The sequence below is a fragment of the Macaca thibetana genome, chromosome X (assembly GCF_024542745.1).
Source record: "Macaca thibetana thibetana isolate TM-01 chromosome X, ASM2454274v1, whole genome shotgun sequence".
Classification (NCBI taxonomy): Eukaryota; Metazoa; Chordata; class Mammalia; order Primates; family Cercopithecidae; genus Macaca; species Macaca thibetana.
Genome location: NC_065598.1, coordinates 52,694,971 through 52,715,494, shown reverse-complemented (window position 1 = coordinate 52,715,494; position 20,524 = coordinate 52,694,971). Strand labels below are relative to the sequence as shown.

General features: G+C 48.2%; 1 protein-coding gene across 3 annotated transcripts in view; it reads left to right on the top strand.

The window, feature by feature from the left end:
* Positions 1-20,524, top strand: part of IQSEC2 (IQ motif and Sec7 domain ArfGEF 2) — a 91,801-nt gene that overhangs the window by 41,559 nt on the left and 29,718 nt on the right. The window contains exons 2-3 of one of the 3 annotated variants that reach the window (XM_050776821.1): positions 2,015-2,110; positions 15,809-16,544. The exons of the other annotated variants lie outside the window; for them this stretch is intronic. Coding sequence (XP_050632778.1) covers positions 2,015-2,110; positions 15,809-15,908 — 196 coding nt within the window. The 3' untranslated portion in view covers positions 15,909-16,544. Of the gene's footprint in view, positions 1-2,014; positions 2,111-15,808; positions 16,545-20,524 lie in introns of those variants that run through there. 3 annotated transcript variants of the gene reach the window in all.

Below are 20,524 nucleotides of genomic sequence, written 5' to 3'. Positions count from 1 at the left end.
GGCCCCACAGCCTGGCCCCCTCCCTTCCTGCCCAGACCTGGACCCAGTCCCTGGGCTGCTGATTCAGCAGCCTCCTGGCTTCCTGGTTCCTGGCTCCCTTCTTGGACTCTGAGAGGCCTTTGGCCTGGGGGAGGGAGCCAGTTCAAGTGGGAGAGCCCATGGGCATCCAGGTGCCCAGCTCTGGAAGAACCCTGGAACCCTGAGCAGCACAGCTTGTGGCCTGTGAGGAGTGAGCTTGGCTCCTACCCTGCTCTACTAACCTTGTGTGCGAGGCACTGCAGGGCTCCAGGCTTGAGGCCTCTGAGATTCTAACACCAACATTCCAGCAGCCTAAGGGTCTCTGAGTCTCCGATTCAAAAGAGATAATGAGTCAAGGACTTGGGTTGGAGACTGGCACCTGAGAAGCCGTCGCCCTGATGATGATTAATTCAGAACCTTCGATAAGAAGAGTCTCAGATTCAAAGATTCTCTGTAAGGTTCTCAGATTTGGACATCCTGGAATTCACAGCTGGCCTGGCCACGTCTCCTGGCTTTTACATGGGCTTTTGAATGGCCAGGCCCTGACCACAGTCTGCCTCTATGGGCTTGTGGGGGACAGGGGCTGGCTGACCTGGAGAGGTCGGCTGCACTCCCAGCTTGCTCTGGCTCCGGCTGACTGGCACACCTCTGGCATCTGCACTGCACTGGGTAGGGCAGGGACCAGGCCCTCAGCCTCCCTGCCCTGCTGTGCCTCCTCCTCCCCTTGGCCATTCTCTGGACTTTAATCGCAGGAGGCACAAGGTGGAGGGGTCTTTGGACCCTGCACTAGGGGTGGTGGGGGCGCAGCATCAGGGGTGGAGTGTGGGCCCTGCCTTGGGGTGGGGGGGGTAAAGCACTGGCCTTCAAAGCAAAAAGACTCCTATCTGGAACCACCCCATCCTCTGCCTCACCCACTCAGCCCTGAGTCCCATCCTGTCACCAAGACCACTGAGACCTTGTCAGCCTCCTCCGTCCTCACCCTCCTCTGCTCTGGTGCTCTCTGCCTCTCTCTAGCTTCTCTCTGTGTCTTTTGTCTCGCCCTTTCTCTGTCTTCCTCTTTCTCTGTCTTTCTCCTTTTCTCTCTCTTTCGGTTTCTCTCTGTCTCTCTCCCTCTCTTCCTTCAGTGTTCCCCCTACCCACCCACCTGGGTTCTCCCCCTTCTTTGGGCCCAGAGCCTCTCCTTCCTCCATCCCTTCCTCCCTTTCTGGGAGCGGTCTTCTCTCAGGGGAGCCCCCATGCATCTTTCCCCCCTCTCTTTCATCCCCCCTTCCCCTGCCGTCCTCCCTACCCCTGTGGCGTCTGGTGTGAGGAGGGCTGCCTTCCCCCTTCCCTGCTGTGGTGTCCCAGCGTCTCTGTGGCTGAGGTCCCCACGGAGTCACCTGGAACACAGGAGGCCCAGCCCGGCTCTTTCGTCTTCACTGCCCCCTGTTGTCATTGTGTTCTGTATGTGGTTCGAGTGCCGTCCTCTCTTTCTTGACTTTGTGGTTTTTTTCTTTTTTTCTTCCTTCCTTCCTTCCTTCCTTCCTTCCTTCCTTCCTTCCTTCCTTCCTTCCTTCCTTCCTTCCTCCTTCCTTCCTTCCTTCCTCCTTCCTTCCTTCCTTCCTCCTTCCTTCTTTTCTTTCTTTCCTTCCTTCCTCTTCCTTCCTTCCCTTCCTTCCTTCCTTCCCTTCCTTCCTTCCTTCTTTCCTTCCTCTCTCCCTCCCTCTCTCCCTCCCTCCCTTCCTTCCCTCCCTCCTTCCTTCCTTCCTTCCTCTCTCCCTATCTTCCTCCCTCTCTCCCTTCCTCTTTTCCTTTCTCCCTTCTTATCTTCCTTCCTTTCCTCCCTCCCTGCCTCCCACCCCTCCCCTTCCATTTCCCATCCTCCATTCCTCCCAGCCTTCCCTTTTCCCCTCCCGCACTCACTCTCTCACCTTCTTGCCCCCATCGCCCACCCTGCCACCTCCCTCCCTCCCTGTCTCTCTCTCTGTCTCTCTCTCTGTCTCTTGCTGTCTCTCAGGTCCACAGCGTCTCATACTCTACACCAGTATTGCTGTCCTACTCAGGTCCTTGACTCCATGAAGCTTACCCCCTCAGGCAGGCTGGCAGAGAGCAGGTAAGAGCTAGACCCATCCCTCCCCCAATTCCTCCTCCTTCCAGGCAAATATACAGTGTCATCGCCAGCCCCTCCCACCTCCCTGAGCCCCCGCTGTGCCTGTGGAATGGGTGTCAGAGTGTATGAGGAGAGTGCCTGGGAGATCAGGTCAGGAGACCAAAGAGGACATTCAGGATCTATCTGTAGTTTGTCCTTCCTTAAAACAATCCTTCCCTAGAGACCTACCCCAAGAGGCCTGAGTGGTTGGTCCTAGACTATGTGAAATTCCAGCTTTTTAAAAGGATGAATAGGAGTTCGCCAGTTGGATAGACTGAGGAAGGGCGGTTAGGCAGAGGGAACAATCTGCCCATATCTTTGGAGAACGTTATTTCTTTTTTTTTTTTTTTTTTCCCCGTGATGGAGTCTTGCTCTGTCGCCCAGACTAGAGTGCTGTGGCGTGATCTCAGTTCACTACAGTCTCTGCCTCCTGGGTTCAAGCAATTCTCCTGCTTCAGCCTCCCGAGTAGCTGGGATAACAGGCATGTGCCACCATACCCAACTAATTTTTATATTTTTCTTTTAGTAGAGATGGGGTGTCAGCATGTTGGCCAGAGTTGGTCTCGAACTCCTGACCTCGTGATCCACCCACCTCGGCCTCCCAAAGTGTTGGGATTACAAGCATGAGCCACCACGCCTGGCTGGAGAACATTATTTCTAAGTTAATTAGAAAACCTATTTTATGTTTTCTAATTACAACTCAATAAAAGGAAATATTAACAGCAACAGCAAAAAGGCTAGGCCCTCCTCCCCATTTGGAAGTTTAAAAATACTTGTGCTAAAGAGGAAATAAGAGTGGAATTTATAGACTCTTTAGAATAAATGTCAGTGAGAATACTACAAATTGGCCGGGCGCAGTGGCTCACGTCTGTAATCCCAGCACTTTGGGAGGCCAAGGCGGGCAGATCACGAGGTCAGGAGATCGAGACCATCCTGGCTAACACGGTGAAACCCTGTCTCTACTAAAAATACAAAAAATTAGCCGGGCGTGTGGTGGGCGCCTGTAATCCCAGCTGCTCAGGAGGCTGAGGCGGGAGAATGGCGTGAACCCAGGAGGCGGAGCTTGCAGTGAGCTGAGATGGCGCCACTGCACTCCAGCCTGGGCGACAGAGCGAGACTCCATTTCAAAAAACAAAAACAAAAACAAACAAACAAACAAATACTACAAATTAAAACCTATAAAATATGGGCACAGGGATTCCCAGAGGAAGATTTATAATCTTAATTTCTTTTATTAAATAACAAGATGGTTTAAATTAAATGGACTAATTATTCCACTCAAGAAGCTAGAAATAACCAAAACAAAGCAGAATCATTACTACAAATAAAACCAGAAATTAATGAAATGGAAAACAAAAGATTTGATAAAGTATTAATAAGTAAATATGACTTTTGGAAAGACCAGCTCTACCTAGTTTGGTAGAAATTCTTTGGCAGATATGACTAAGAAAAAGGCTAAATAAATAAATACAATAAAAAATAAGGAAGGGGATTTAACCATAGATTCTAAGGAGACGAAAAAAAAGTTATTATAAGAAAATATTGGGTCCGGGCGCAGTGGCTCACGCCTGTAATCCTAGCACTTTGGGAGGCCGAGGCAGGCAGATCACGAGGTCAGGAGATCGAGACCGTCCTGGCTAACACGGTGAAACCCAGTCTCTACTAAAAATACAAAAAATTAGCCGGGCGTGGTGGCGGGCGCCTGTAGTCCCAGCTACTCAGGAGGCTGAGGCAGAAGAATGGCGTGAACCCGGGAGGCGGAGCTTGCAGTGAGCCGAGATTGCACCACTGCACTCCAGCCTGGGTGACAAGAGTGAGACTCTGTCTCAAAAAGAAAAAAAAAAAAAAGAAAAGAAAAGAAAAGAAAAAAAGAAAATATTGGTTGGCTGCAGTGGCTCATGCCTGTAATCCCAGGACTTTGGGAGGCCAAGGTGAGCAGATCACCTGAGGTCAGGAGTTCAAGACCAGCCTGGCCAACATGGCGAAACCCCGCCTCTACTGAAAATACAAAAATTAGCCGGGCGTTGTGGAGTGCGCCTGTAATCCCAGCTACTAGGGAGGCTGAAGCAGGAGAATCACTTGAACCCGGGAGGCAGAGGTTGCAGTGAGTCAAGATCGCACCACTGCACTCCAGCCTGGGTGACAGAGTGAGACTCCATCTCAAAGTAAAATATATAAAATAAAATAAAATAAAAATTGTATACACTTTTATATCAGTAAGTGTGAAAATATAGATTAATTGGGTGGTTTTCTAGGAAAATGTAAATTACCAGAGTGACTTAAGGAGGGACAGGAAACCTGAATAAAATGGAAAAGTGTGGAAGAAACTTAAATGGTCAAAGTGGCTGGGCGCGGTGGCTCACGCCTGTAATCCCACCACTTTGGGAGGCTGAGGCGGGTGGATCACGAGGTCAGGCATTCGAGACCAGCCTGGTCAACATAGTGAAACCCCGTCTCTACTAAAAGTAAAAAGTAAAAAATAATTAGCAGGATGTGGTGGCAGGCGCCTGTAATTCCAGCTGCTTGAGAGGCTGAGGCAGGAGAATCGCTTGAACCTGGGAGGCGGAGGTTGCAGTGAGCCGAGATTGCGCCACTGCACTCCATGCACTCCAGCCAGGGCAACAGTGTGAGACTCCGTCTCAAAAAAAAAAAAAAAAAAAAGAGGCTCAAAGTTTTCTCCCCAGAAATGGTACCAGGTCCAGTTGGTATTCTGGAAGTTCTGGTATGATGGACATTCTAGCAAATCTTGAAAGATCACATAATAGGAAAAGATAGATAGCTTCCCAGTTCATTCTATAAGGCTAGTATAACTGGACAGGTTTAAACAAACAAACAAAAAGAACTCTAGCCTAATACCACATATTAATAGAGCAACAAATATTTTCAATAGAAGATTATCAAATGGAATCCATCAGTGTAGTAAAAGAAGAATGTATTGTGACAAATGAAAGCTTGCCCCAAGAGTGCAGGGATTGTTCAACATTAGGAAATGTTATTGTAATTTATTGTATTAAGATATTAAAGAGAAAATATCATATAATCATCTCCATAAATGCTGAAAAGTGATCTGATTAAATTATACATCTATTCTGCTGTATTGGGGGTAGTTTGTTACACAGCAATAGATGACTAATATAGTAAGCTAGGAATCATGAAAACTTCGTTAACTTGGTAAAGATTTTTATCAGAAACCAAAGAGAATCATCAAATGTAACAGTGAGGCACTAGATACATTTCCATTGAATTCAGGAACAAAATAAGGATGGCTGCTATCACTGTTATTAACCAATATTTTTCTGGAAGTTTTAACCGGTGGGATTAACAAAAGAAATATATGATATAAATGTTAGAAAGACAGAGTTAGAATTAGCATTATTTAAGGGTAATATGACTGTCTACTTAGATAATCGAAGAGAATATAATAAAAAATTAGTAGAACTAAGAAGAAAAGTCAGTGCACTGAGTAGACACAGACAAATATACACACAAACCATTAACTTCTCTGAGTACCAGCAATAACTAATTAGAACACATAATAGAAAAGATCCCATTCACAATAGAAAAAATAATTCTATAAAACCACTATGAATTTACAAGACATGTGAAATACTTCTCTGTAGAAAACTATAAAATTTCATCAACGGCTGTAAGAAGACTTGAGTAAAACAAAGTTATATCTTGTTCCTGGATGAGAGTCACTGTGGTAAAAATGACATTTTGTTCCCAATTTGGTCAAAACATTCATTGCATTCCTTATTAAAATTTCAGTGGTATTTTCTTTGGGATTTGAGTGATTGGAGTTTAAAGTTCATTTGGAAGAGTAAATGTTCATGAATCACTAAGAAAATTTTGAAAAAGAATTAGGGTGGCCGGGTGCAGTGGCTCACGCCTGTAATCCCAGCACTTTGGGAGGCCCAGGTGGGCGGATCACGAGGTCAGGAGATCGAGACTATCCTGGCTAACACGGTGAAACCCCGTCTCTAGTAAAAATACAAAAAAAAAAAAAAAAAAAAAAAAAAAAAAAATTGGCCAGGCGTGGTGGCGGGCGCTTGTAGTCCCAGCTACTCGGGAGGCTGAGGTGGGAGAATGGTGTGAACCTGGGGGGCAAAGTTGCAGTCAGCCGAGATCTCAGTCTCAAAAAAAAAAACAAAAGAATGAGGGCGGCCGGGCGCGGTGGCTCAAGCCTGTAATCCCAGCACTTTGGGAGGCCGAGACGGGCGGATCACGAGGTCAGGAGATCGAGACCATCCTGGCTAACACGGAGAAACCCCGTCTCTACTAAAAAAATACAAAAAAACTAGCCGGGCGAGGTGGCGGGCGCCTGTAGTCCCAGCTACTCGGGAGGCTGAGGCAGGAGAATGGCGCAAACCCGGGAGGCGGAGCTTGCAGTGAGCTGAGATCCAGCCACTGCACTCCAGCCTGGGCGACAGAGCCAGACTCCGTCTCAAAAAAAAAAAAAAAAAAAAAAAAAGAATGAGGGCAACTTGTTCTGTTAGATATAAACTTACCATAAAGCTGCAATAATTTCAAATGTTCTGTCATCACAGAAATAGAGGACTACAGACATGAAACAAAATAGAGAGTTTAGAAACAAACTCATGTTCATATGGGAATTTAATTTATGACAAAAGACATCTCAGATCAGTGGGGAGTCAATAAATGAGATGGGACTATTGGTTACCCATTTGGGAAAAGAATTTAAGTGAAATCCCTGTCTCATATGAAAACAAATACAGGCCAGGTGCAGTGGCTCATGCCTGTAACCCCAGCACTTTGGGAGGCTGAGGCGGGTGTTGCTTGAGCTCAGGAGTTCAAGAGCAGACTGGGAAACATGGCAAAACACCAAAAATACAAAAATTAGCCGGACCTGGTGGCACATGCCTGTAATCCCAGCTACTCGGCAGGATGAGGCAGGAGAATCGCTTGAACCCAGGAGGTGGAGGTTGCAGTGAGCCGAGATCTCGCCACTGCACTCCAACCCTGCAGCCTAGGCAACAGAGGGAGACTCTGTCAAAAAAAAAAAAAAAAAAAAAAAAAGCCAGAAAAGTACCAGAAAAATATCTGGAATATTTTAATAATATTAGGGTGGAGAAAGCCTTCCTGAGCATGACTTAAAAACCCTTAAGCTGGCCGGGCGCGGTGGCTCAAGCCTGTAATCCCAGCACTTTGGGAGGCCGAGACGGGCGGATCACGAGGTCAGGAGATCGAGACCATCCTGGCTAACACAGTGAAACCCCGTCTCTACTAAAAAATACAAAAAACTAGCCGGGCGAGGTGGCGGGCGCCTGTAGTCCCAGCTACTCGGGAGGCTGAGATCAGGAGAATGGCGTAGACCCGGGAGGCGGAGCTTGCAGTGAGCTGAGATCCGGCCACTGCACTCCAGCCTGGGCAACAGAGCGAGACTCTGTCTCCAAAAAAAAAAAAAAAAAAAAAAAAAACCCTTAAGCTATAACATAAAGAGTAATAATTTTGGCTACATTGAAATTTAAAACTGTGTGGAGAAAGATACTATACACAAAATTAAAACATAAACAACAGGCTAGGAGAAAGTATTTGCTACACAGATATCAGGCAAAAGGTTAATATCTCTGCCTATATCTATATCACCTTCTGGAAACTAGAAAGGAAAAGATACAAAACCCATTCAAAATGGAGAGATAACATGATATGGCAATTCAGGGAAGAAATAGACAATTAGCTAATAAATGAGAAAAGATGCCCAAGCTTACTAATAGTTAAAGAAATGTAACTAAAGCAATGAAGTGCCATTTTTAGGTATCCAAAGATCGAGACCATCCTGGCTAACACAATGAAACCCCGTCTCCACTAAAAATACAAAAAAATTAGCCGGGCGTGGTGGCGGCGCCTGTAGTCCCAGCTACTCGGGAGGCTGAGGCAGGAGAATGGCGGGAACCCGGGAGGCGGAGCTTGCAGTGAGCCGAGATCGCGCCACTGCACTCCAGCCTGGGCGAGAGAGCGAGACTCCGCCTCAAAAAAAAAAAAAAAAAAAAATATCGGAAGGGTTTTGGAGAAACAGAACCTCTCAGATACCTTGTGCAAATTGGTAACATTTTTTATGAGGCTGGTTTGTCAGTTACCACCAGAATCCTAAATTCTTCCATGCTGAGAACCATATCTTGGAGCTAGATTTCTCCAAGATACTGCTTCCAGAAGGACCCCAACTTGGCCAGCCAGAGGCCTTTTCTAAAACACCGCAATCTAAACTACAAACATAAGCCAGACTGTGCAACTCTTTATCACATGCCCTTGTAGGATATCATTCTCAACCAACTCTTAACTAAAAGGTGCATGATATATGCTTCTCAAAAGAAAGACAAGATTATGTGAGTAGGAATAATCTTTCTTTGTAGCCAGTCTGCAAACATGTTAAAGTAACGGAAATAACTTTTATGTGTACTTTAAACAAAATGTGCATCCCTTTGACCCAGCAGTTCAACTTTTGAGAATCTAACCCTCAAGAATACTTCGAGACATATGCAGAGATGTTCAGTGCAGCATTGCTTGTGATACTGAAAAATTAAAACAACCTAAATGTCCATTAGTAGAGAATAGATCTTAGTCCATGATATACCCATATTATGGATTACTCTGTAGCAGATCCAAAGAAAAAAGGTAGATCTCTGTATACTCGCACAGCAAGATCTACAAGACTTACTGTTACATGGAGAAAGCAAGTTGTAGAACAGGGTTTATAGGCCGGGTGCGGTGGCTCACGCCTGTAATCCCAGCACTTTGGGAGGCCGAGGCGGGCGGATCACGAGGTCAGGAGATCGAGACCATCCTGGTTAACATAGTGAAACCCCGTCTCTACTAAAAATACAAAAAAATGCCGGGCGTGGTGGCGGACACCTGTAGTCCCAGCTACTCAGGAGGCTGAGGCAGGAGAACAGCGTGAACCCCAGAGGCGGAGCTTGCAGTGAGCTGAGATCACGCCACTGCACTCCAGCCTGGGCGACAGAGCAAGACTCCATCCCAAAAAAAAAAAAAAAAAAAAAAAAGAACAGGGTTTATAGTATGATCCCATTTTTGTAAGGAAAAGATAGCCCCCATAACAACAATGAAAACATGTTATGAACACCCTGTCATAATTTCAAAATTACTGGCCTTTTTCCTTGGTCTAATTTCCTTGCTTTTATTAATTCATTTCCCTCCTCCTTTATATCTTCTCCCTGTATCCAGCTGTTCAGATTTTGTTTAGATCCTTTTAATAATTAGCTCAGATACCACCTCATTCATTCAGCAAGTATTCTGTCTTGCCTGCTTTAGATAAGGCCTTGTGCTGACCCTTGGTGGAATACCGGAATGAATTGTATTTGATCCTGCTGTCCCGGAGCTGAAGTCTAGAAGGGAGAAAGGCACGTAGACAATGACACCATAGTGTGATTTGGGATGGGACAGAAGTAGGCCCAGAAGGCTGCCAGATGAGGGGCAATTAACCCCATCTGGGAAGGCTTCCTACTGGAGGGGACGTTTGTACTGAGTCTTGGAAGAGTGCTAGCTTTCCTTCATCCCCTTCCTCCACCAGAAATGGTCTTGTTCACTCTTTGGCCCTTCCAAGCAGGATGACTTCATACGGGAAAAATAGTTGAGTCAGTACCTTTATTCAAGCCCGAGTTCTGCCATTTACCAACTCGGTGACTCTGGGCAAGTCATTTATCCTCTGAGCCTCTATTTCCTCATCTATGTAATGGGGCTAATGCCAACTTACCTCTTAGGGCTGTCTTTAGTATTGGAGATAATGCATGGAAGGCTCCTGGGTGACTGTCAGCTCTAGAAGAGGGGGGACTACTTGTGTCTTGTTTTCCTCATAGCCAACTGTGTAGCATTGGATTGGATTCAATCTCAAAGCTGTGTGTATCTGGAGATGGTTCTGGAGCAAAGAATGGGCCTGACCATAGCAGGGCTTTGGGATGAGAAGGCTGAGAGGAGTACAGGGTACACAGGTTGCATCATAAGAAGAGAGAACCAGGTGCCTGGTCTTGGCTTATATAAAGGTGATGCAGGAGGGAAAATAAGCGTAGGCGTTCCTGGGAAAGGGATTCCAAGTAGGGAGTTCTGGCCCTGGTTCTTGGTCCTCTTCTACTGATACCATCTCTTAATCAACCTCACAGTCCAGGGCAGTGAGGCATGGTGGACCACTACTTGCCATGGCATTCATGGCAATCTCAATCCCAACTTTGTCACTCACTAGCTGGCTGACCTTCACCAACTCACTTCACGCTTCTGAGCCTAGTTCCTTATCTGTTAAACAGGACTCAATACCACCAACATCATGGGGTTCATTTACTGAATGAACTGAGCTCATTCAGATGAATGCATTCAGAATTTGAGTGGCTGGCACATAATGGGTACTCAGGAAAGAGTAGCCATTATTAGTGTTCATTTCAGTAGATACTTTTGGAGTACTGCTGTGACCAGGGTCTCTGTTGGGTAACAGTTCTTGCCCTCCATGAGTTCCCAGTCACTCAGGGAGATTGAGAAGGGCTCTGACAGAGGAGAACACTGAAGGGTATGGAAGCCCAGAGGAAGGAATTTGGCCTTGGCCCTGTCTGGGGCTGGTACAAGTCAACTCAGCCTAAGAGTTAGGTCTTAAAGGTTAAGTAAGAGCCAGGGACAGAAGGGTGAAGTGTGGAAGAGCACTCCAGGCAGAAGGAATAGCATATAGCATATGGAAAAGAAACGGGATGTTATTGGGAAGGTCCGGAGGTTCTTTACCTGGGGTGCATGGGTCTCAGATGGGCTTCAGGAAACCCACGAACCTCCGGAAATTGAATGCAAAATGTTGCATGCATATACCTATGTGCATTTTTTGGTGGAAGAGATGGTCCATGGCTTTCATTAAATTGGTAAAGGGGTTTGCGTTCCCCCCAAAAAGGTTGAGAACCAATATTGTTGGTGACAAAGTGTCAGTTGAATGGATTCTAAATAGGAGAGTAATTTGGCAAAATTTGTGTTTTAGAAACATCACATTAGCAGTCAGTATGAAAAATGGGTTGTGTGCAGGGAGACCAGCTGGAAGGCCTAAACTGGGGTATTGGCAGAGAAGAAATGGATTTGAGCAGGGCTACTGTGTTGCACGACTCCAGTGAGCACCATTTGTTGAGAAGCATTTTAATTTCAAATTATAGAATCCAAATCCTTTGAGAGTTATTAATGAGATAGACTCAATAGAAGTGTCAGATGATATAAACTGTTGTGGATGTGTAAGGTGAGGGAAAGGGAAGAGGCGAGGATGAGTCAAAGTTAGCAGAGGGCCAGAGGGACGTGAGTCCATGCCAGGGTAATAGTGCAAGGGGAAAAGGGAACCTCTATTAATGCTCACCCAGCATCCAGAGTCCTTGGTCTCAGACATATTTACTAACTTTCATCCTACCCCTGGTTCTCAGAGATCCCAAATGACACTGGCAATACTCATTTCCCTGCGGATTTTGCAGAGGAATTACTTTTGCTTTGTGAGTTAGGTCAAGTTTCCTGAAGAAAGCTGTGTTTAAGCCAGTCATTCAAGGTCCGTGAGGATTCTGAGAGTTAGAGATGGGGGAGGAGGTGCTGACAGTGTCTGCAAAGGCCTGGAGGTGAGCAAGGTGAAATCAGACATTGGAGGGTGCAGAGGTCAGGCTTACCTCAAGCAGCTGTCTGAAGAGTACAGGCTTTTTATTTTATTTTTTTGGTAGGCAGCTGGAGAGCCATGAACAGTTCTTGAGTAGGAAAAGAGGAAAAGTGACATGATCAAATTAGCATTTTAGCAGGGAAATGAGGGAGGAGGCTATTGCAGTAATTCAAGGGAGAGAGAAGCCAAGGTCGTGGGCATAGAGCCGAGGAGATGGATTTGAGAGGTGATCAGGAGGAAGAGAGGACTGGAGTCAGAGACTGAAGAGGTAACTGGGGAGAGAGGAGGAGGTGGAGATGACCGAGGCTGGAGTTCTCAGTAAGTTAGAATGTTCATGCCTGGCGTTGGATTCATTCATTCACCAAATATTTATTGAATACCAGGCACTGTGTTAGGCACTAGGGATTTAGCACTGAACAGAACAGATGCCTTTCCTGATGGATCTTACAGTGACTGAGACAGATAAATAAATAAACAACTAAATGTCTAGAGTGTATCTGATGTCAGTAAGTGCTATGAAGAAAAATAAAGCTGGGGTGATAAGGTAGAGAATGTTGGGGTGCCTTGTGAGAGGGAGGGCCTCTCTGATGAGAAAATATTTGGGCAGAGGCTTGAAGGAGGTAAAAGAGTGAGCCTTGTACCTCTCGGGGACGATGTTCCAGATAGAAGGAACCTCAGGTGTAAAGGCCCCAAGGCAAGAGTGTGTTTGGTCTGTTTGAGGAGCAGCAGGGAGACCAGTGTGGTGGGAAAAAGGCTGAAGAAGGAGCGAGAGGAGTAGAAGATGAGATGGTAGGGACGACATCACAGTCTATGTTTTGGAGCTATTTAGGAGGTAGAGTCCACAATAATTGGTGACAGACTTGCTAAGGGGGCAGGAAGAATCTAGGGTGACTCCAAGGTATGTTTTGGGCTCAGGTGACTGGATGAATGGTGGTGCCTTAAGGACAATGGTGAGATGCTAAGTCAGAGATCCCTATGAGAACTGAAGGCCCAAAGGGCCGTCCTGGTAGAGCTGTCCAGCAAGCTCTGGGCTCGACGGGTCCGGGACCCGGGAGAGGGATCCACACCTGAAGTTATGAAATGGAATGAGATCACTGAAAAAGTGTGGAGTGAAAGAGAAGAGGACCAGAGCAGAACTGGGACGGGGAAACCAACATGTAGGGAAGGAGCCCAGGAAGAAATGGGGGCGGGGTCAGAGCAGTAGGAGGAAAAGCAGTGGGGGTGGGCTCACAGAAGCAGAGGAAGGAAAGGGCCTAGCAGAGGAGGGCCTTGTTAAGAGTGTCAAATGTTGCAGCCTGTGGGGAGTAAGCTGAGGGCGGAAGAGAGTCTATTGGCTTTAACCATCAGGAGGGCCTGGGCGACCTTCCTCAGAACAGCTTCCGTGGAGTGGTGGGCGCATGAGGCAGATTGCAGTGGGTCGAAGAGCTCGTGGGAGGTACTGAAGTGAAACAGAGATGGCCAGTGTAGACGGGTTTCTTAAGAAGAAGCTTAGCTGTGAAGAGGAGAGAGGGACACAGGGGGATGTGGGGGCAGATAGAGGGTTTTTATTCCCAGATGGGAGAGACTTGAGCTTCTATAAATGTTGATAGGAAGGAGGCAACAGAAGGGGAGAGGTTGAAAACGCAGGAGGGAGAGGGGATGATTATTGTGGAGGAGGTAATGGGGATGGGCTCCAGAGTCCAGGTGAAGAGACTGGCCTTAAATGCTAGAGGGGCCCCCTCTTTCTTACAGAGGAGCAAAGCGGTGGTAGTGGTGGGGATACAAGGGTATTGGGGGGTTAGCGAAAAAAATGCTTCAGGAAAGTTCAAAGCAACAAATGGAGAGCCCTGGCCAAGGGAATGGATGCTGGAGCTGGGAGGAAGCAGAGAATACTTCTGGCTAGGACTTCCTTAGGAAGTGGCACTTGAGCTGGGTCAGGAAATTCAGAAAGGATGGTAATAGGCAAAGACCTGTGCAGAGGGAAGAGTATTCTAAGTGGAAGAAACAGAATCAGCACACACATAGAGATGTGAAAAGGCCGGGCATGCTGATGGAATAATGAACAAGCTAGCTTGATGAAGGCTGGGCATGAGTGAGTAAGGAACATGGATACCACTATAATGGTTGTTATAATAATAGTTACCATGCACTAAGCACCAGCCTTGCTTAGTACATATTTGAATTCCTTTAGTCCCACCGGACCCTGCAGAATAGGTATTTCCTCAGTTTGCAGGTAAGGAAAGTGAGTCCTGGAATGGTGAAGAAATGAACCCAAGGTCATCCGGCTAGTAAATGATGGGGCTGGTATTGAAACTCAGGTCCATCTGACTCCATAGCCTGCGCTTTTGCCATCTAACAGGAAAGGCCTGGTAAGGCCATATGATGGGAGAGCCTTGAATGCCAACTTGAGGACCCTGAACTTTATCCAGGAGGCAGTGGGTGTCTGAGTAGAAGAGATGCATGCTTGAAGGTGGGCTTTAGGAAGGCTAATGTGGTTCAAGAATGGAGGGAGAAGAAATCAGGAGGTGACTGCAGTGTTAGGGGGAGAGGAAGCAGTGGCCTGGCCTGGAAAAGAGGGGAGTGAGGGGTGGGAATGGAATATTATTTGTTCCTCATGACAGCCTCGAGAGGTGTGGATCTTCTCTTTTTATAGATGAGGAATGGGACACTCAGAAAGGGAGGGCTACTTGCCCAGAACTGCTTCATGTGATTTTGCTGACTCAGGAAGTCCGTGGAACAATGTGTCAGAGGGAGCTCTGAGTCTGAGAAAGGCGTGTGCGTGCGTGTGTGTGCTTGTCTGTCCATCAGATGGACAGCAGTGCCTTCCCTTCCTTTCCCTTCCCTTCCCTGTCTGCATTCCTTCCCACCTCTTCCCATTCTTCCAGTTTCCTGGATTCCATAATTCCTGCATCCCCTGAGCCAAGGGGTCTGGGAATGAAGGTAACTGTTTCCTTGCCTGTCCCCAGAAGGTCAGCCTTGTCACTCCCAAGCCACCTAGTCCCCTCCCATCCCAACTGTCTGTCCATCCACCATATGAAACTGTAGCCCAGCACCAGTGAATGCCACGTGCAGCCTGGCCCCTGGTACTGCTCAGCAGCACCCTAGGGATAGGTGCTTGTTCCTTCAGTGACTCTTCTCCCACTGCTATGGCTGCTTCTGTGTGGGCAGACGGCCACTTTGGGAATTAGATTTGGCTTACGAGTAGTTAACAATAATTACCACCATGTTCCCATTGCTGTTGTTTGCCAGACACTTGATATATGTTCTAGTTCTTGCAACAGTCCTGGGAGGTTCACATCACGAGCCCCATTTTTACAGACGAGGAAACTGAGGCTCCAAGAGTGACAGTAATGCACTAGAGGGCATATAGCCTGGAACCACTCGTAGAGCTGGGATTTGAACCCAGGTCTGTTTCCTCCAAAGCTGTGGGCTTCCCATACTCCATTTCCAAGTATCTCCCATTTTCCTGAGCCCGAACCTTCAGGAAATACAAATCCTCGTCCTTCAAGAACGGGGTGGGTTTCTAGAGATAGTGCCAAGTTCACCCAAAGGACCTAGTGGGATGAGTCTGAGACTTGGAGCTCTAAGAACTCTGGGTTCAAATCCTGACTCTACCACTTACCCAGCTGTGTGACCTGGAGCAAGTTATCTAACCTCTCTGAGCTTTAATTTCCTCATCTCTAAAATTTTCCTCTGCAGAGCTGTTGTAGGGGCTAAGTGAGATGATGCGTGCAAAATGAGAGCAGGTTGCTGTTATTATATTAAAATGAGGGTCAGGCACCTGGCAGGGTTAGAAAGGGAGTTGATATACGCTGAGGGTGACCTTAAGACTGAGCCCAGGCTGGGTGTGGGGGAGGGCTGTCCCAGCACACTGAGTTGGGTGTGGCCCTGGATAATCCATCACACTGGCCTCCCGACCCTGACCCCCATTCTCGTCCCAACTTCTGGTTCCGGTCCTGGCCCTTCGCGTATCTCCCCTGCTCTGCAAACTAACGCCTCTGCCTCTCTCTGTCACCCGCCGCCTGTGGCCTCTACCCCGCCCTTCCTGGCCCCAGGGAAGAGGAGGAGGAGGAGGAGACTGAGGAAGAGGAAGAGGAAGACGCTCACCAGTTCTGCTGTCCGGCCTCCGAGTGCAGTAGTCCCTCCTCTCGGTAACTGAGAGGACAAGGGCCATTTTCTATGCAGAAGCAAAAGCCTTAACCAGCCCCTCCTTCCCCCTGCCCATGCCCACACAGATCCCCCATGGGACCCTGTCCCCTGCTTCAGGAACCAGATGGGCAAGCATCATACCCCTTTCTCCCCCCACCTCCTTCTTGGAATTCCCATCCCCACTGCTGTCTCCTCTGGACTCCAGCCCCTGAATTAAAGAGAGCTGGAGCCCTAGGTCCGACTAAAATGTGGGAGAAGCAGAACTTGGAGCTTGGAGCTTGGAACCTGGACCCTCCTGTACCCGCACTCCCACTTCCCAGGCACCCTGGAGCCTGCCACTACTGGAGAGGTCTCCAAATGACATCCCAAGGACCTACCTCTGTCCTCTGTGAGCACAAACAGAGATGCAGGGTGCCTAGGGCTCAGAGGACCAGACGGGGGCAGGACCCAGCCTGCCTAGTTCCCTGTCATTTGTTCCCTTGCTGTGGCCATTGCTGCCATCTCCTCCACTGCTTGAAGGCCTCACCCCACGCCCTCTGCCACTCCCATAGTGCTCTGTAAATATGATCAGGAGGAAAAGGCCTCTCAGAGTACGTGTTGCTGTGTACAAAGGAATTTCCATCAATAAAAGCTGATCTCTTCTCTCTGTCTGATGTATATTCCACCCACCCCTACTTCCCTCTTCCCATCCCCACCAGGGCCTTGCCCTCTTTCCTATTCAGGACTGGGAATAGGGGCCGGGAAAGAGAGTAGGGTTTGACTCGTGGTTTCGTCAACACCCAGGAGGCACTCAATAAATGCGTGAATGACTCCCAACACGGGCAGGCTAACCTTGGACGTGTCACGTGACCTCTCTGACATGTAGTTTTCCCATCTGTAGAAAGGAGAAGGGTTGGATTAGAGGGTCTCCAATGGCTCTTCCAGCTGTGACATTTTGTGAATCTGAGATGCTACAGTTTTAAGAAGCTATGATTATGTGAATTTAATAGACAATGATTCAGTGACACATTCCACTGCAATTGTATGATTTCTACTTCTACAATGCAGTGATTTTGGGATTCTCCAATCCTGTGGTTTTAAGATTGCATAATTCTACCATTTGAACAAATTCTGAAGATGCAATTTTAATATTCTGCAATGTTTAGATTCTTTGATCGTTTACTTTTAAGGTTCTGATTCTACAACTTTAGGGATCTCTGAATCTGAGAGGAAGCCATTTCCCCCCTATGCAGCAACCCTAAATATTCCCTGCACTTGGCCAGAGGCTGGTTCTAAGACTCCCTGGAGGCTGTCAACTGGAGGGTGGAAGATGTCCTTTACGGGTTTGTAGGACTCACACTTTCCATGATGTGTCTGTGTTAGGAGCACAACCGGGAGACCCCAAAGTGGGCTCATACCCCTGACTTTTCCTCTCTGAGCCTTTGGTATTAGACAAATCTGAGTTTACCTTCTGGTTCTGCCACTTACATCTGTATAACCTTGAGCAAGTTTTTTCTTCTCCTTGAGCTTTGTTTTCCTCCTGAGTACAGTGAGAATATATCTACCTCTCTGGGTTGTCATGAAGATTAACAAGAAAGAACACGAGTCCAGCATAGGGGCTTGTGCACTGTTGGGCAAGTGTGCTGTGATTGGTGGTTCTTATCTTGATTAAGGCCCAAGTGAGAGTTTTCTCCTGTCTTTTCTTTCCTCCCTCCCTTCAGCATCCCTATCACATTGAACCTCTAGGTTTCCTAGAACCTCACCTCCTTCCCTCACTTATTGCCTTACTTGCTCAACTCATCTACTCATTCACCCATTCAAAGTCTCATTTATTTCTCCCCTCCCTCCCTGCCTGTCTCTCTTATTTACTCTTCCTCATTCTACCCAACAAAGCATTGTTTGAGCCCTTACTGGGTACAAGACCTGACGCTAAATACTGTGAGAGATCCAAAGTAAGACAGAGGCCAGGTGTGGTGGCTCACACCTGTAATCCCAGCCCTTCGGGAGGCTGAGACAGGCGGATGGCTTGAGGCCAGGAGTTTCAGACCAGCCTGGGCAACATAGTGAGACCTCATCTCTACAAAAAGATTTTTTTTTTGAAAGCATGACAGTGGCTATGTCCTCTACGAGTTCTCCATCTCCCGGGGGAGATGGGAGATGAGAAATCCTTTGGGAAAGTAGGAAGGATGCAAAGGGTTAAAATGACTGGACAGGAATGGCTTCAGTAACGAGCATATTTTGTTCCTGGCCCAGAAAGGAAGGAGATGTCAAGGTGGGTGGGGAGATGTGGTGTCCAGGAGGGCTTGCTGGAGGAAGCGGTGCAAGAGTTGAGCCTTGAAGGCTGGTAAGGGTTTGAAGAGGTGGCAAGGGGTGAGAAGGCATTACAGGAGACAGGGACCACATAGACAAAAACCTAGGGGAGAACTCCAGGGTCATGCAGGGGAATGGTGGGTACATTACTCTGTTCATTCCGCTCTCCAGGGTGTGTGAATGTAGGAGACCTGGGACTGGGGACGAGGAGACCATTCCACCCTTCCACTGAATGGAGAGAGAAGCAAGTGTGGGGGTGAGGACGGGAGTTCAACTACATGGAGGGAGGAGGCAAGTCAGGGTCAGATGGCCCTCCCGACCTATGGGCAACTGAATTGACTGAATTGGGCAGAGGCCTTGTGCTGTGGGAAGGGGGCAGGGTTTTGATCAGCCGTGAGACAAATATGTGTGCACGCATGGTCTCCATGTGCCCGGGCATCCTCACACATGTCTTTGCACGAGGCTCTGCAGGTCTCACGGTCGCGAGACTGTGCACACTGCTGCAGGGCTGAGGAAATGTGATGATGTGAGACTGGGTGTGAGGAATTCTGAGTGTGAGGTTGATTGTGTGAAGTGGTGACTTTATGTACCTGGCAGCCTTGATGTGTGTGTCTGGTGGATGTAATCACAAGGCTGGGTGTGGGTGGCTTTTAAGCATGTGAGGCTGTGGCCTTTAGGGTGACAGTTGTCAGGCAGGATGGTCACACACACACAGACACACGTGATTTCTACCTGCGATCTTCGAGGACCCAGGGTGGCTGCTGAGTAACTGCTGTGTGCTTAGCTCTGGCATGAGCGCCATAGGTTCGAAAAGGTGAATCGCACCGGGTCGCTGCCCTTGGGAAACAGGACGGGGGTGTGGGGTAGGAGACGGACACTTTAAGAGAGAACCACAAGTTAGCCAGGGAGAAAGACTGACTGTGATATATGGGTATGCACAAGACACAGGGGAGGGAGTCACTGACCCTGTCATGTTCTGCGAGGGGCAGGAGTGAGTCAGCATTGACTTCCCAGAAGGACCAACCTGCTCAGGGTACTGCAAGATGAAGATGAGCTCACCCAGACCGAACAAGTCCAGGGGTGAAGGGGAGACAGAGGACATTCTGGGCAGAAGAAACAAAGGAAGAGTATGAGCATGGGCTTGGTGATGTGGATCAGCTTGCTGTAGTATAGGAATTGCAAGTAGCCTGCTGTTGCCTATGACATTGAGGAACTTACAGGGCAGGGTGGGAGGTGAGAGGTGGGGAGACAGGCCCGATTCAGAGGGGCTTCTGAAGCTAAGAGTGGGATGCTGGCCAGAAGTGAGGGGGATTCTTGTCCTGTGCAACCCTGGGCAAGTCACTTTGACTCTCTGGACCTCCATTTGGGTCTGTGGGATTGGATAGTTCATAAAGCCTAGTCCGTCCAGTCCATCCCAGCTCTGTGCATCTTCTGCCACCCTTGGCCAGCCACATTCATGAGTCATTGCTCTTGAAGTCAGGAGCTTCTTCCATCTAAACTCAGTCCTTCCTGCTTCTTCCTGGGTTGCTTCCTCATTCACCCACTCCACAAATACTTACCCAGCATCCAATCCCTTGTGTGCCACTGTGGGAAGGCACGGGGAGATGAAGAATGCAAGGACTGTACCTTGGAGGGACTGCTCAGTAGTGCCTGCAACAGAGGGTGGGGTGGTGCTAAGAGCACGAGCTTTGTGTTCAGATACATTTTTGTTTGAATCTTGGCTCCACCGGTGCCGAGCTTCAAGGCTTTGGGCAGGTTTCATCATCTGTGCTGTCCTCCTCAGAGAGAACAACCCAGACCTTGCAAAGTTGCTCAGCCTAGCAAAATGACAACTCAGTAAATGACAACTATTAGTTTTAGGGCTGCACAGCAGCAAAGCTGGGATTCAAACCCAGGTCTGTGCGCTCCCAAAGCCTGTGTATGCCCACTGCATACCCAGTCAGCTCAGCTCCTTCAAAGGCTTCTTTCGCCCCTGTCAGTTCCTGTGCGAAGCGAGGCTGGACTCGGGCTTAGAATCCCTGTGACACTGGGATTGCGCAGCAGAACTAGCTTGCCGAAGAAATATTGGAGGGAGAGGTGGCTGCAGTCCCCCTGCCTCCTCTCTCCCCTGCCACTGGGTCCAGTCTTCTGGCCCAGTCTGCTCCTTCCAGAACCCAAAGCCCCTGGCCCCATCCAGGTGCAATGACCTCCTCGTCTTGTCTTCTTGTCTCTACTTCCGGTCCATCCCATTCCCCCCACTGCCACCTAAGTTGTCATGGGGATAGTCCTCACCATCCCTAGCTTCCTCTTGCCCTCATCTTATGATATCCATGGCAACAGCCCCCATTCGTTTC